This window comes from Leptodactylus fuscus, chromosome 4, assembly GCF_031893055.1.
Source record: "Leptodactylus fuscus isolate aLepFus1 chromosome 4, aLepFus1.hap2, whole genome shotgun sequence".
NCBI classification, from domain to species: domain Eukaryota; kingdom Metazoa; phylum Chordata; class Amphibia; order Anura; family Leptodactylidae; genus Leptodactylus; species Leptodactylus fuscus.
Window position 1 is genome coordinate 71,147,871 of NC_134268.1, and position 17,544 is coordinate 71,165,414.

At 46.1% G+C, this 17,544-nt stretch overlaps 1 protein-coding gene across 1 annotated transcript in view; it reads left to right on the forward strand.

Annotated features, from left to right (window-relative positions):
• The window catches only part of COLEC12 (collectin subfamily member 12), a 107,029-nt gene extending 89,772 nt beyond the window's left edge, over window positions 1-17,257 (forward strand). The window contains exons 6-10 of the mRNA XM_075270647.1: window positions 5,493-5,996; window positions 7,601-7,737; window positions 12,914-13,023; window positions 14,352-14,497; window positions 16,250-17,257. Of these exons, the coding sequence (XP_075126748.1) occupies window positions 5,493-5,996; window positions 7,601-7,737; window positions 12,914-13,023; window positions 14,352-14,497; window positions 16,250-16,272 (920 nt within the window). The 3' untranslated portion in view covers window positions 16,273-17,257. The remainder of the gene's footprint in view (window positions 1-5,492; window positions 5,997-7,600; window positions 7,738-12,913; window positions 13,024-14,351; window positions 14,498-16,249) is intronic.
• The last annotated feature ends 287 nt before the right edge of the window (window positions 17,258-17,544 follow it).

A 17,544-nucleotide genomic window follows, 5' to 3' on the forward strand; every position in this document is an offset into this window, starting at 1 on the left:
TTTCACTGACGGCACACTGGGTGAATGTAGTTGAGGCTGGGACTGCTTCCCAAACTGGCCCGGTGTACCTCGTCTCCCCGCCTAACATTCCTGGCAGGGACACGAGAAGAACACCCCCCTCCTCCTCCTCCGCCACCGCCTCCTCCTCCGCCACCGCCTCCTCCTCCGCCACCGCCTCCTCCTCCGCTGTTAGATTGACCCCAGCTACGAGTTGGAAACGTTGCAGCACTGGCGTTGGTAGACGTCAGCAGGCTGTGCTGAAGCTGATCAGCTTGGGGGACAGACAGCACACTGCCTCCGAGGTGAGGGATGCCCTCCTCGATGAGACGGCAATATGGTTTGAGCCGCTGCACCTGGGCCCAGGCATGGTCGTTTGTGATAACGGCCGGAACCTGGTAGCAGCTCTGGAGCTTGCCGGACTCCAACATGTTCCATGCCTGGCCCACGTCTTCAACCTAGTGGTGCAACGTTTCCTAAAGAGCTACCCCAATGTTCCAGAGCTACTGGTGAAAGTGCGGCGCATGTGCGCCCACTTTCGCAAGTCGACAGTAGCCGCTGCTAGCTTAAAATCTCTCCAGCAACGCTTGCATGTGCCACAACACCGGCTTTTGTGCGACGTCCCCACACGCTGGAACTCAACGTTTCAGATGTTGAATAGAGTGGTTGAGCAGCAGAGACCTTTGATGGAATACCAGCTACAAAACCCTAGGGTGCCACAAAGTCAGCTGCCTCAGTTTCACATCCATGAGTGGCCATGGATGAGAGACCTTTGTGACATCCTACGGGTCTTTGAGGAGTCCACAAGGAGGGTGAGCTCTGAGGATGCGATGGTGAGCCTTACAATCCCGCTCTTGTGTGTTCTGAGAGAATCCCTGATTGACATCAGGGATAACTCAGATCACACAGAGGAGTTAGGGATAGCATCCGATCCGTCACAGCTGGAGAGTAGGTCCACACATCTGTCCGCTTCACTGCGTTTAATGGAGGAGGAGGAGGAGGAGGAGGAGGAAGAAGAGTTGTCCGATGATGTGATGGTGATACAGGAGGCTTCCGGGCAACTTCGAATCGTCCCATTGTTGCAGCGCGGATGGGTAGACATGGAGGATGAGGAGGAAATGGAGATTGAACTTTCCGGTGGGGCCAGAGGAGTCATGCCAACTAACACTGTGGCAGACATGGCTGAGTTCATGTTGGGGTGCTTTACAACCGACAAGCGTATTGTCAAAATCATGGAGGACAACCAGTACTGGATTTTTGCTATCCTTGACCCCCGGTATAAAAACAACATCTCGTCTTTTATTCCGGTAGAGGGGAGGGCCAATCGCATCAATGCTTGCCACAGGCAATTGGTGCAGAATATGATGGAGATGTTTCCAGCATGTGACGTTGGCGGCAGGGAGGGCAGTTCCTCCAGTAGGCAACCAAGTTCTCACCGGTCCACACAAACGAGGGGCACACTGTCTAAGGTCTGGGACACCTTGATGGCACCCCCTCGCCAAAGTGCCGCCACGGAGGGTCCTAGTGTCACCAGGCGTGAGAAGTATAGGCGCATGTTGCGGGAATACCTTTCCGACCACAGCCCTGTCCTCTCCGACCCCTCTGCGCCCTACACGTATTGGGTGTCGAAGTTGGACCTGTGGCTTGAACTTGCCCTATATGCCTTGGAGGTGCTGTCCTGTCCTGCCGCCAGCGTCCTATCTGAGAGGGTGTTCAGTGCAGCCGGTGGCATCATCACTGACAAGCGCACCCGTCTGTCAGCTGAGAGTGCCGACCGGCTCACTTTGATAAAAATGAACCACCACTGGATAGAGCCTTCATTTTTGTGCCCACCTGTGTAAAGCACCCCAACATGAAACTCCATGTCTGTACTCAACCTCTCCAATTCCTCCGCATCCTCATACTCATCCACCATAAGCGTTGCACAATTCTGCTAATACTAGGCTCCCTCCAACATGATTTCCCCCAACTCTGCTGGTTAGAGGCTCCCTCCACCCTGATTTCCACCAACTCTGCTGGTTAGAGGCTCCCTCCACCCTGCTTTCCCACAACTCTGCTGGTTAGAGGCTCCTTCCACCATGAATTTGCCCAAACTGGGCTGTTTAGAGGCTCCCTCCACCATGAATTGGTCCAAACTGGGCTGGTTAGAGGCTCCCTCCACCATTAATTGGTCCAAACTGGGCTGGTTAGAGGCTCCCTCCACCATGAATTTGCCCAAACTGGGCTGTTTAGAGGCTCCCTCCACCATGAATTTGCCCAAACTGGGCTGTTTAGAGGCTCCCTCCACCATGAATTGGTCCAAACTGGGTTTTTTTAGAGGCTCCCTCCACCATGAATTGGTCCAAACTGGGCTGGTTAGAGGCTCCCTCCACCATGAATTGGTCCAAACTGGGGTGGTTAGAGGCTCCCTCCACCATTAATTGGTCCAAACTGGGCTGGTTAGAGGCTCCCTCCACCATTAATTGGTCCAAACTGGGCTGGTTAGAGGCTCCCTCCACCATTAATTGGTCCAAACTGGGCTGGTTAGAGGCTCCCTCCACCATGAATTTGCCCAAACTGGGCTGTTTAGAGGCTCCCTCCACCATGAATTTGCCCAAACTGGGCTGGTTAGAGGCTCCCTCCACCATGAATTGGTCCAAACTGGGGTTTTTAGAGGCTCCCTCCACCATGAATTGGTCCAAACTTGGCTGTTTAGAGGCTCCCTCCACCATGAATTGGTCCAAACTGGGGTGGTTAGAGGCTCCCTCCACCATTAATTGGTCCAAACTGGGCTGGTTAGAGGCTCCCTCCACCATTAATTGGTCCAAACTGGGCTGGTTAGAGGCTCCCTCCACCATGAATTGGTCCAAACTGGGTTTTTTAGAGGCTCCCTCCACCATGAATTTGCCCAAACTGGGCTGTTTAGAGGCTCCCTCCACCATGAATTGGTCCAAACTGGGCTGGTTAGAGGCTCCCTCCACCATGAATTTCCCAAAACTTGGCTGTTTAGAGGCTCCCTCCACCATTAATTGGTCCAAACTGGGCTGGTTAGAGGCTCCCTCCACCATGAATTGGTCCAAACTGGGGTTTTTAGAGGCTCCCTCCACCATGAATTGGTCCAAACTTGGCTGTTTAGAGGCTCCCTCCACCATGAATTGGTCCAAACTGGGGTGGTTAGAGGCTCCCTCCACCATTAATTGGTCCAAACTGGGCTGGTTAGAGGCTCCCTCCACCATTAATTGGTCCAAACTGGGCTGGTTAGAGGCTCCCTCCACCATGAATTTGCCCAAACTGGGCTGTTTAGAGGCTCCCTCCACCATGAATTTGCCCAAACTGGGCTGGTTAGAGGCTCCCTCCACCATGAATTGGTCCAAACGGGTTTTTAGAGGCTCCCTTCACCATGAATTGGTCCAAACTTGGCTGTTTAGAGGCTCCCTCCACCATGAATTGGTCCAAACTGGGGTGGTTAGAGGCTCCCTCCACCATTAATTGGTCCAAACTGGGCTGGTTAGAGGCTCCCTCCACCATTAATTGGTCCAAACTGGGCTGGTTAGAGGCTCCCTCCACCATGAATTGGTCCAAACTGGGGTTTTTAGAGGCTCCCTCCACCATGAATTGGTCCAAACTTGGCTGTTTAGAGGCTCCCTCCACCATTAATTGGTCCAAACTGGGCTGGTTAGAGGCTCCCTCCACCATGAATTGGTCCAAACTGGGTTTTTTAGAGGCTCCCTCCACCATGAATTTGCCCAAACTGGGCTGTTTAGAGGCTCCCTCCACCATGAATTGGTCCAAACTGGGTTTTTTAGAGGCTCCCTCCACCATGAATTGGTCCAAACTGGGCTGGTTAGAGGCTCCCTCCACCATGAATTGGTCCAAACTGGGGTGGTTAGAGGCTCCCTCCACCATTAATTGGTCCAAACTGGGCTGGTTAGAGGCTCCCTCCACCATTAATTGGTCCAAACTGGGCTGGTTAGAGGCTCCCTCCACCATTAATTGGTCCAAACTGGGCTGGTTAGAGGCTCCCTCCACCATGAATTTGCCCAAACTGGGCTGTTTAGAGGCTCCCTCCACCATGAATTTGCCCAAACTGGGCTGGTTAGAGGCTCCCTCCACCATGAATTGGTCCAAACTGGGGTTTTTAGAGGCTCCCTCCACCATGAATTGGTCCAAACTTGGCTGTTTAGAGGCTCCCTCCACCATTAATTGGTCCAAACTGGGCTGGTTAGAGGCTCCCTCCACCATGAATTGGTCCAAACTGGGTTTTTTAGAGGCTCCCTCCACCATGAATTTGCCCAAACTGGGCTGTTTAGAGGCTCCCTCCACCATGAATTGGTCCAAACTGGGGTGGTTAGAGGCTCCCTCCACCATGAATTGGTCCAAACTGGGCTGGTTAGAGGCTCCCTCCACCATTAATTGGTCCAAACTGGGCTGGTTAGAGGCTCCCTCCACCATGAATTTGCCCAAACTGGGCTGGTTAGAGGCTCCCTCCACCATGAATTGGTCCAAACTGGGTTTTTTAGAGGCTCCCTCCACCATGAATTTGCCCAAACTGGGCTGGTTAGAGGCTCCCTCCACCATGAATTGGTCCAAACTGGGGTTTTTAGAGGCTCCCTCCACCATGAATTTGCCCAAACTCTGCTGGTTAGAGGCTCAATCCACCCTGATTTTCAAAACAAATGTTGGTGCCAACCTCAACTTACTACAAGGGCCAAATTCACTGCTGGTGACAAGCTCTCCTCACTGCAAGTGCCAAATACACATGTTTCAAGGTGTTTTCCTACTGTCAGAGAGGTGGTATTGAGTGTGTAAAGTGTGTAGTTGTTAGGCTGTGATGTTGGGGTAATAGAGGGTCTTTGGTGTGTTAGATGCCCCCAGACATGCTTCCCCTGCTGTCCCAGTGTCATTCCAGAGGTGTTGGCATCATTTCCTGGGGTGTCATAGTGGACTTGGTGACCCTCCAGACACGGATTTGGGTTTCCCCCTTAACGAGTATCTGTTCCCCATAGACTATAATGGGGTTCGAAACCCGTTCGAACACACGAACATTGAGCGGCTGTTCGAATCGAATTTCGAACCTCGAACATTTTAGTGTTCGCTCATCTCTAGTAATTACCTTTTATGGTCCAGATTGATTGTGTTAAGGTTTGAAGGATGATCTAACGTCAGGCAGTTAAAATCCAACTGCCCATTTCTTATCGATACCAATATCTATCACTAGATGGTTGGCCAAATCCATCTAAATCAACAGGTTTTGACCAATACACATATAATATGTGCGGACAGTTTAACACAAAAACATGAAATTTGGAAATAATGGTGTACCTCTATGGTTATACAGTATATGTACTATACACAACAGCTTTCAGTAGAAGTAAAGTAAGCAATGTAGATAATGGGATTCTGACCATTCTGACCATCTGTCCATTGTACATTTTTTTAGTTAGTGTTGATGTTGATTTGATTCACAAACACATTTGTAGATTATGATGTATTGATGCATTTTTTTTATATTACAGGACCACCAGGTCCTAGAGGACCAAAAGGTGAAAGAGGACCTCCTGGTCCCATGGGACCTATTGGACCAAAAGGACAGACAGGGGATAAAGGAGAATCAGGGTTGCCAGGACCTGCTGGTGAAAAGGGCCTCCCCGGACCTATTGGCCCTCCAGGAGAAAAAGGATCAAGAGGTTCAAAGGGCCCACAAGGAAATAAAGGGCAAAGAGGTTCGCCAGGAAGAAGTGGTGAACCAGGACCTAAAGGTGATCCAGGCTTAGCAGGTCCACCAGGAGCAAATGGACCACAAGGGCCGCCAGGGCCACCAGGCCCTCAAGGAGTTAAAGGCATCATTGGTGAACCTGGTATTCCTGGTGTCAGGGGAGCACCTGGTCCACCAGGTATACCCGGTTTACCAGGTTTACCAGGACCTAGAGGGCCACCTGGACCTCCAGGAGAATCTGCAAGATCGCTGTCATCACCTGATGTATCCACAGCTAAACTTGAAATGAGCCCTTCAGTGCCAGGTAAGCTAAAAAACAATCATAGGGCCCCTTCACATGGCGTAAACGCACCGCCGATATACGCGCGCTTCCCATTGAAATCAATGGGCTCTGTTTTGAAGCGCCGCGCTCGGAAACGTGTATACGTGTCTAAATGAGCGGTGCGCTTACGCCGTGTGAAGGGGCCCATAGGAAAATATTTATACATCTACATATGTATAATGTTGTGTAGCTAGCTAATATTTTTCCTATCTTACACTATATTACAGGTCTTAGATCCTTTACACTTTACAGGTCTATACTTAAATGACACTCAGCACACTATTCAATATCCAGATTGTTCGATGTCTGTAGAGGGATCATAATGTTGTATTGTTTGGTATACAGTTTGGTATAAGTCACCTATTGTAGTGTGTTTACTTTAAAGATCTTTTACTACAGTTTTAGCCGTGTGTCTATGATGTGTCTCACAGTTACACTGTCTATTTCCTAGTTAGTAGAGATGAGTGAACAGCGTTTGATCGAATATCAGGCCGTTCGAGGTATACGATTACAATCGAATACCACGAGGCAAACGCACAAAAAATTTGTATCCCCTCCCACCTTCCCTGGCGCTTTTTTTGCACCAATAACTGTGCAGGGGAGGTGGGACAGGAACAACGATGGAGGCATCGAAAAAAAAATCGGAAAAAGTAATTGGCTGGCTAAATCAGGTGACCTCCAATTTATACGAATAGTGGATTTAAGATCCGGGTCATATGAAACTGTGAACTATGTGACTGTGAGACAGGGATAGATGTACTGGCAGGGTTAGCTAGGGATTACCTTTATTTAGGTGGGAATCTTACTCAAACAGCTCTTTGGGGCTGTATCTCGTCAGGATCCCTGTCAGCTTCCGATATGCGGGAGCTGACTTTTTCTTATAGGAATGCATTGACCAGCATTGATTGGCTGAATGCCATACAGAGTACAGCATTCGGCCAATCAACGCTGGTTCTGCCGGAGGAGGCGGAGTCTAAGATCGGTCCACAGAAGTCTCCATTGTGGTCCGATCTCAGATGTAGCAATGTTGAGTGCACAGCTCTGCTACACCTGAGATGTAGCAGCGCTGGCCGTGCGCCGAGCTCTGCTACACCCGAGATGTAGCAGAGCTGAGTGTGCGCTGAGCTCTACTACACCAGAGATGTAGCAGAGCTGAGTGTGCGCTGAGCTCTGCTACACCAGAGATGTAGCAGAGCTGAGTGAGTGGACTGGAGGGGGGTGGAATGAGCTCAAGCTCTCATCAGAGCTTATGTTTGGCCAGCATTAGAGCTTTTCTGTTTCCATCTAATTTTTTTAATTATTCTATAGGGGTTTATCATTTTATTTCACTTGTTCAATGGTTTCATGGCTGACATAGACAATGTAAAAATCATACATATGTAACTTGCATATAACATTATACTCTAGGTGTTTTCTTATTAACCTGCCTATAGAGAGCTACAGTTTCTGTGCAGAATTGAGTGGCCTGAATTGTACAAACGATACAAGTATACAAGTGTATATATACAGTTTATGTATAAAATGCTGAAACTTCAGGAGTCACATACAGATCAGTCCAAATAAATATGTATGATGTCTCTTTTTAGGATGTCCTTTTGAATGGACCAATTTTACTGATAAATGCTATTACTTCTCAAGTGGAAAAGATATGTTTGATGATGCTAAGCTGTTCTGTGAAGAAAAAGGAGCTAAGTTACTTATCATAGAAAGCAAAGAAGAGCAGGTAAATATAGAGAAGAATTTACTTTGAATGCTTTATATAGGTCTTTTTATGATGTCTATTGTCTGCCCCAATAGTGAGAATTGGGAGAATACAGGTAAAGTAGAGGTGACACTGTGTAACGCTAAGGCACTACGTTACGCAAACTCAGATTTTTTTGTTGCAGATTTTGTTGCAGTTTTTTGAGTCAAAGCCAAGAATGGCTCGTTTACACAGCGGAATTTTTTTCTGCCATGGGGTTTCTTGGTGCGGCTAGCCGCAATGGGATGTCGATGCAGCATCAGCATTTCGTCGTGATGCCCTGATTAGGCCCGATTGAATGGGGCTAAACAGGAGTGTGTCTCGAGCCGCGGATGCCATGGCTGACTCAGCCACGGAATCCGCAGCAATATAGGTCATGTTGCTTCTTATTTCCGCTACTAGCTAGCAGAAAAAAAAAGAACAGCTCCCATTGAAGTTAATGGGAGCCATTTTTGCAGGCAGATTTTGAGGTGGATTCCGCACCATATCCACCTGCAAAAAACTCTGTGTGAACATACCCTAGTACTTCTAACTTCAGCTCAATCTAGTCCTGGCTTTGGCTCAAAAAAACACAACATACTCCGCAATAAAAAAAAGCTGCGTTTCCACAATGTGCGACCTTAGCCTAAAGTGTATAGATTAAGGGGTTTCACAGTAAAAAAATTAATTTAAATTTCATTTTAACGGCTAGTTCACACGGGGGGCGGTGGGGTGGATTTTGGCACTGAGAGTGACGTGGGGAGCCGCGTCACTCTCGGGTCAAAACCCGCCTGCCACGACTGTCGCGGTCGTGGCTTCCCCCTCCGGAGTCGGCTCAAATGAATGGGCCGACTGCGGAGGTTGCTGCCGACAGGCGGACACCGCGGCTCATTGAGCTGCGGAATCTGCTTGAAGATAGGGCAGCTCGCTTCTTTTTTACGCTAACGGCAACATGCCGCTAGTGGAAAAAAGAATGCTAGTCTTCTCTATAGACAACCATTGTATGGAGGCGGATTTTGAGGTGAAATCCGCGGTCAAAATTCGCCTCCTTACCCCCGTGTGAACAAGCCCTAATTCTTCTCTCGCTGTATCGCAGTATTAAGAGGGAGAAATAGAGGTCACACAAGCAGCGCAGTATAGAGGAGATGTACAGGGGCTGTAATAGAAAAGATAAATTATGTACAGTAATTAAGTTGTGCAAGCTGATGAGATCAGTGGCATCCTGGACACCCAGACCTCATATCCTGCATGTGTTACTGGGGGGGCACATGGCCACATAAATGGAGTTTTAAACTAGGGTGCAAACTGCATATCCAGGGGACTGAAAAAGTAATGCAAATTGCAATTTGCAGTGTGGTTTAATATGCACAATGGACATGCTGTGATTTCAAACCATTGTGATTTTGGAGATCGCAGCATGTCAGTTATACCAGCTGGCAGTTCCTCCAGTCAAACTCTGCCCCCAGTCTGTTGCTGGAGCTGACTTCTTAAGCCTCCTTGATGAGGAGACTCTCTGCAGCTGAGTCACTGCAGGAACATCCCCAAAGTGTGGACTGAAGGGGGGGTGGGGGGTGAAATGACAGGTCCCACTACCAACCTACCTGCCATTTCTAAAAATACAGTAACTGGAACTCTAAAATAACCCTCAGCAGACAATAGTCATCTGCTGAGAAATGTTCTTTCTGGAGTTTTCTCATCTGACCCACCTTAGTAGTCTGGATGAGATGTACACCCCCTCCATTACCTGACCAGCCATCGGCTTACAGTATGTAAAGCAGGAAAACAACCTTTAACTGTAATTTACGTAAGACTGGACATTCTCTTGAATATTAAGGAGAATATTAATCTTGTTTATCTGTAGTTCTGATGTGTTAGAGGATCAGGACAACAGACAGTGGGTCGGGTAGCACATGACCGTGTGCTAACTGACGGCCATGAATGAACGGCATGGGCAACACACAGATGTCATCCATGTGCCGCCCATGCATCAGCCATGCTTCCTCAGCATCTTTCACTACACACCGCTTGCAGTTGCGTTCAATATTCCGTTGGGGATCCCCATGCAGACTCCCTGAACGGAATACCGAACGCAGATGTAAACAAAGGGTAACTCGCAGTCATGTGTATGGGCCCATAAAAATTAATGGATACGTGTGCTATCCAGGAAAAACCCAGATAGCACACTGACCATTCATATGGTCATCTGCAAGGGACTTAAACCACATGGATATAAATAGAACACTCTCTGTTGTGGACACATATTTGTACATGATACAAATATAAGGTATATTTTTACATCTGTTTCATTTGGCCATAATGTGGCAAGGTTTTAGTATCAGCTGGACAGCCAAGTCTACCCTCAAGAAGCAATTTTCAACTCTGTAGCATGCTCATTATACTGTGGAAATAGAATAATAAAATAGCAGTTTTTCACTATGGATTTCACAGTCAGTCTGATGCTTTTTTTTTTTTTTTAATTAGGCTGTTACTCCCTGGAGTAAGTCTGGCAGGTAATGGGCCCTATTTACTTAACGATCCCTGCACCTGCTCATGGGAAACAGAGGCGGCTGTGAGCAGTGCCGCACCTCCCATGAGGCGACCTAAAGCGAGCGCTTCAGGCGGCACTATGCCAGGGCCTCAGGGAGGGCGGCATTTTTGCTCACCTAAGCCAGTCCAGGACAAGCTGTCCTGGACTGGCTTATCACCGAGCGGTGGTTTGGGGAGGCCACTGGAGCAGCGCTGCTCCGGCAGCCTCCCCTCACGCTCAGGCAGAGAGCAGGCAGTCTCCGGGCCTACTCTCTGCCGGCGAACGGGGCTAAGCCCCGCCCCTTCACTCGGCCACGCCCCCGATCCACCCGACCATGCCCCGATCTGCCCGACCACACCCTGATCCGCTTGGCCACGCCCCCTATCCACCCAGCCACGCCCACGATCCGCCCCCTCCTCCCGGCGGGGGGGGCGGCTTTCTGCAGTTAGCTCGGGCGGCGAAAGGGGAAGGTTCACCCCTGGCTGTGAGCAGGAGTGGGTTCGGTAAGTGAGGCTGCGGGCCTGCGAACCCCAACAAACACTGCTACCATTATACTCCGGGGTCTCTTCAGACCCTGGAGTATAATGATCGGAGGGCAAGGGGAGGTGAGAAACATAAAAAATATTGTTACTTACCTCTCCTGCGCTCCAGCAGTATTTGGACCCATTTGGTGACATCCTAGATGTCACGTGGGCCAGGCTGAAGTCATTATGCATTGTGATGCCGGCCTGGCTCACGTGACGTGTGTACCAACATTGAAAAGATCTGAAAGCAGCAGGGAGTACGCCTGAACCCGCGAGAGGTAAGTAACAGTGGTTTTCATGTTTGTATCCTCCCCTGGATTCTGATCATTATATTCTGGGGTCTGAAAACACCCCAGACTATAATAATTGTTCATGGGCGTCCACAGTGGGAAATAATAGTGTGTGCAGGGGCCACTATGGGGCATAATAGTGTGTGTTCAGGGGCCACAGTGGGCCATTATACTGTTTGGAGGGGCTGCTATGAGACATTACACCTAGAGATGAGTGAACAGCGTTCAATGGAGTACATGTTCGATCGGATATCAGGCTGTTTGAGATGTTCGATTCGAGTTGAACACCAGGTGGCAAACTCACTAAAAATTTGATTACCCTCCCACCTTCCCTGGCGCTTTTTTTGGCACCAATAACAGTGCAGGGGAGGTGGGACAGGAACTATGACAGCAGAGGCATCGAAAAAAAAATCAGAAAAAGTAATTGGCTAGCTAATTCAGATGACCTCCAATTCATATGAACAGTGGAATTAATATCCGGTTCATATGAGACTGTGAACTATGTAACTGTGAGACAGGGATAGATGTACAGGCAGGGTTAGCTAGGGATTAGCTTTATTTAGGTGGGAATGTCACTCACCCAGCTCTTTGGGGCTCTATCTGATAGGGATCCCTGTCAGCTTGCGATATGCACGAGCTGTCTTTTTCCCATAGGAATGCATTGACCAGCGTTGATTGGCCGAATGCCATACAGAGTACAGCATTCGGCCAATCAACGCTGGTTCTGCCGGAGGCGGTGGAGTCTAAGACTTGTCCACAGCAGTCTCCATTCTGGTCCAATTTTAGACTCCGCCTCCTCACAGACGAGCCTCCGGCAGAACCAGCGTTGATTGGCTGAATGCTGTACACTGTATGGCATTCGGCCAATCAACGCTGGTCAATGCATTCCTATGGGAAAAAGTCAGCTCCCGAATATAGCAAGCTGACAGGGATCCCGACATAATAGAGTGACTTGCACATGTTAGATGCCCCCAGACATGCTTCCCCTGCTGTCCCAGTTGCATTCCAGGGTGTTGGCATCATTTCCTGGGGTGTCATAGTGGACTTGGTGACTCTCCTGAGTCGAATAGTGGTTTCCCCCAAACGAGTATTTATTCCCCATAGACTATAATGGGGTCCGATGTTCGATCGAACAGTCGAGTATTGAGCAGCTACTCGAATCAAACATCGAACTTCAAACATTTCACTGTTCGCTCATCTCTAATTACACCGTGTGGAGAGGCCGCTATGGGATATTATACTGTCTGGAGGCCACTTTGGGACATTATAGTGTGTGTAAATGGGGCGTTATACTGTTTGGGGGCCAGGAAAAGATGCGCTATGTCGTGAGGAAGGAGGGGGCGTCCCAAGTCAAAAGTTTGCTGGGGGGCCAAATATTTGCTAGTTATGCCAGTGTTCACAGGTTTCCATACAAAAGAATAACAATTTCAGGATTCTAAAATGCTGTATCCACTACATCTGAACACACTCCAACAGTGTGAAACCAACCTTGTGTCTGAGGCCCCACATTGAGAAAAAAATTATGTTGTTGTTGCAGATTTTTCTTCAGTTTTTTTTTTTTAACCAAAGCAGATGTAGATTGAGCAGAATGGAGAAGTGTAAGAGCTTCATTTATATTTTCCATTCTTTATGTAGCCACAAAAAAAAAAGCTGCTGTTCCGCAATGTGGGGCCTAAAGAAAGTTTTCTCTCCATGGTTTTAACAGTATATTATGGTAACGAGATCTGATTAATCCAGGTCCACGAATCTGACATTGTAATCTTGTGATTCTGAATTCATAAATTTACCGTTCAGAAAATGTAATTTCGGTGACTCACTTCTGTGTCTCGCTTCAATAGATATTCATTAAGAAGCAGACAAATGGAAGAGGCAACTTTTGGATTGGGCTTACTGACAGAGAAGAGGAGAATGAATGGAAGTGGCTGGATGGTACCGTTCCAACTTTCACGTATGTAAAAAACTGAGCACATCCTACAAACATGTATACATGATGGTACTAGCAATATAATGTCAAGTTCATTGTAAGGCTGAAGCCACATGTAGCATAAATGCTGCAATTGTACCGCAGCATGAACGTGGCAGCAAAAATCCCAGCATTTCACAGTAACTATTGAATTCTATTCACACATTGCAGAAATATATTCGCAGTGGACGTGATGTTTTTCAAAACCATCATGTTTGTCCAAATCGCAGCATGTCAATTATACCTATAGGTTCTGTGAAAAGCGCTGCTGGAAAAACTGTGATGTGTTTTCACCAAGGTTTTTCCAGCAGTGCTTTTTGGCTACGACCTGCTACATGGGTCTTACCCAAAAGGAGTCGAGAGACAAATTTTATTGTTTGTACAATTTTCCAATATATTTTCTGTATAACTTCCTCATGGTTTTCTAGATCTATGCTTGCTGTCATTCATTCTGCTTACTCCCAGTGAATAAAAATCAGTCCATGGTCACGATATACAGTCCACGGTCATGTGATATACAGTCCACGGTCATGTGATATACAGTCCACGGTCATGTGATATATAGTCCACGGTCATGTGATATATAGTCCACGGTCATGTGATATATAGTCCAAGGTCATGTGATATACAGTCCATGGTCATGTGATGAGCACACAGCTCATTACCAGGCAGATGTCTGAGCTGTCACTAAAAACAACTGTGCATCTGTCTGTTCATCACATAACCATGGACTGTATATTACATGACCATGGACTGTATATGACATAACCATGGACTGTATATGACATAACCATGGACTGTATATCACTTAACCATGGACTGTATATCACATAACCATGGACTGTATATCATATAACCATGGACTGTATATCACATGAGCATGGACTGTATATCACATAACCATGGACTGTATATCACATAACCATGGACTGTATATCACATAACCATGGACTGTATATCACATAACCATGGACTGTATATCATATAACCATGGACTGTATATCACATGAGCATGGACTGTATATCACATGAGCATGGACTGATTTTTATCCACTGAGTATAAGCAGAATGAATGACAGCAAGCAGAGAACTAAAAAACTGCAAGGAATTGATGCAGAAAGTATACTGGAAAATTGTACAAACAATAAGATCTGTCTCTCAATATTGGTCTGAATGTGGACAACCCCTTCAAGCTATTTCTTCCCATGTAGATACAATGGCTCAGACTGGTTGTCTGCTGCTGATAGGGAAACCTATTTTCCTGCATGGCTAGTTCAGTTTCACTAATACACCTCTCATAATGTCAATTACAGAAACTGGAAACCTGGTCAACCTGACAACTGGACTCCTGAGATGGGACCTGGAGAAGACTGTGCAGGAATAATATATTCAGGCTTGTGGAATGACTTCCATTGTGAAGATTTTAATAATTTTATCTGCGAAAAAGACATCGACAAAGGTAAAATGGCTGAGATACTGAATTTCCATAAAACTTTGTAGTGAGACAAAAAGAATGTTGTTGTATACGTAAATCTTACAATATAAGATTGCAGTTAAGTCCAGTTTGTTACTATAGAAGCTTTGGTGCATGACTGGAGAAACAACAGTTCTCAGTGCTTGAAGCATTTTGACAACCTGAGCTATGAGCTAGCTAGAAGGGGTGTCCCCTAAAGTGCATTGAGATTACGCTAGGTTCACACCTGTGCTCGGGTTTCTGTTCGGGGGGATGCTTGGGGACGCCCCAAATGGAAACCGTTTAAAAAAGCAGTTACCCTTGGAAACCCGTGGACCCTATAGACTATAATAGGTTCCCTGGGTTTCCGCTCAGTTTCCATCTGAAAAGGGCCGAAAAATGTGGAGAGAAAAGTCCTGCTTACATTTTTAAAGCAGAATGGGGAACGGAATCCCTGAGTGGAGACCAGGCAAAGGTTATGGGGAGGACAAAGTAGGTATTAGGTAGGGTCCTCCATCAGCCAATTTCCTCCATCCCTACATTCCTAGCACACATGGGAGGTTAACTAAATGTAAAGAGGATATGTGATAAATGACTGATCGCTGGGGCTGCAGCACAGATGATCACTAGAATGGGAATCCGCAAAGCATGACCACGGTGAAGCGAAGCTTATGCTTGGGTCACACATCAGTATGCCATCCGTCCGTTTGAATTCAGTTTGAGACTAAAAACGGACTGATGCACATACTGATTGTAAACTGACACCTTTTTATGCTGATCGCAAACGCTGTCCGTCCCCTAGAGGACAGATAAGGGGATTAAAAGTAGCAATTGTAATTATAATAAATGTCCTTATCTCTACTCTGTTTACAATTTTCTACTTTTAATCCCCTTATCTGTCCTCTAGGGGATGGACAGCATTTGCTATCAGCATAGGGCTCGTTCACATTTGCGTCCGGTCTCAGTTCTGCAGGTTTCCGTTTCCTGCACAAAACAGAGGCAGGAGACGGAAACCTGCAGGGCTCTTTCTCACCCATTCAAATAAATGGGTAAGAAAGCTGTGCGGCCGTGAGCGTTTTATGCTCTCCGCCGCGAAACCGTTTTCTTTAATCCGGACACAGAGTCGGACAAGCAGTACTCTGTGTTCGCGGTGAAGAGCGTAAAACGCTCACGGCCGGACCCGGTCTGTGGTTTCCGTCTTCTTGCATGCAGAAGACGGAAACCACAGAACGGAGTGCCAAATGCAGGTGTGAACCTAGTGTAAAAAGGTGTCAGCATACAATCAGTATGTGCATCAGTCCGTTTTAAAGTCTCAAACTGAATTCAAACGGAGGGATGGCATACTGATGTGTGAACCAAGCTTTACATGGAGTAGTAGTAAAACAGATGCTTTGAGGAACTCCTTCAGTCCTGTAGACAATGAATAGAACATCACCATGCATGCTCAACTCTCTTCATAGTCCTCCTTACTATGATGATGCAAAGTGGGCTAGGGATAACCCATTCTGCTGATCAGTAGGGGCCCCCAGTAGTCACACATTTATCACTTATTCGGAAAGTAGTAGCTATACCTCCAACTGTATAAGGGTTTTAATATGTGGAAGGAGATGATGTCTCACCTACATTTGAGCCTCCCATGACCCTTTAGAAGTATAGTTGTAATATTCCTGACCTGGTCTGGTTGACCATTTCACATCATTTCTTAAAATGTGTTTGTCTTGGATAAATAAAATCACTAATACCAGTATTTTTTTTTAGGTCAAGCATCAGATGTCTCCTAGACTAGGATGTTTTCATGGACATGGAATATTAAACTACTTTCCTATTGAAGGAAAACATGAAGCGGAACTGGATCACATTGTACCCACAATATCAATGAAGCACTGAATCTGGGCCAACAGAGAGTTCAGCAACGCGTTTCTTGCTATGTATTTTTCCATGAACTTTGCTGCCGACTGAACATTGACTATTAACTTAGAGCTAGTGATGTAACAAAGAAATATAAATGTCACCATGGGAAATATTGATACAATTTTTCATACCTATGCAGTATCATCTAGAATATACTGTTTGGATATATTTTGGATATAGGTCTACCGGTTTTGCTCAAGCAGTGTTATATAACGAAACCAGTTATAGGAGAAGAATAATACAGGTTTATAGTTTTTATTCAATGGAATATTTTTGTAAAAGCTTTTGAAAACATTTGTATTTTTGTACAAGATACTTGCATTGTATTATTTTTGTATTTTAGAATTTATTTGCCAAAGAAAACAATATTGGAGCATATTCATTATGATATAAACAGCCAATTACTTATAAAGAAACTTTATCACACATAACTTGCCATTTTTACACTCAAGCAATTCATTTCTAGGAAATTTTTATTACAGTTTGCCAAATTGTTTTATCTTCAGAGACTGAGTTAAGAGGCCAAACTATAAGAAATATGATCCTTGCTTGCTACAGGTTATATTGTACAAGATGTAGTATCCAACATGGTCACCAGCTCAACTATGAATTCCAGTTAAAATATGAGCCTTCTACTTTCCCTGCCAAAACATTCATTTATTACAGACAGTGGTCTCATAAACGTCATTCTCGTGGCAACCATTATGTCTCACATTGGATATGGACTATTATTTTACAGTCTGTCTATTTTAAACAATGGCAGTGAAAATACAGTAAATATAAAAAATGAAAAATAATATTTTTGTCTTTTGGTTTGGTGTTGATGGATGTTTTTGAGGTGTTGACTTTTTTATTGGGCGCTTTATTGTGTACGTTTAAAATACTTAACATTATAAATGAAATTTAAGAAAGTAAAATGCATCTTAGGCTAAGGCCCCACGTTCCAGAAATGTAGAGTTTTTGAAAAGTGAATGAGAGTCTGGCTGATCCCATCCGAACATTGCAAAAAAAAAAAGGCTGCTGAAAAGAACATGTCAGTTTTAGCTGCGGAAACGCAATTGTTTCCACCCTAGATTTAACTAGGGGAGAAAATGCAATGAAAAATACTGCTGAAAAAAATACAATATGTTTTCACAGTTTTT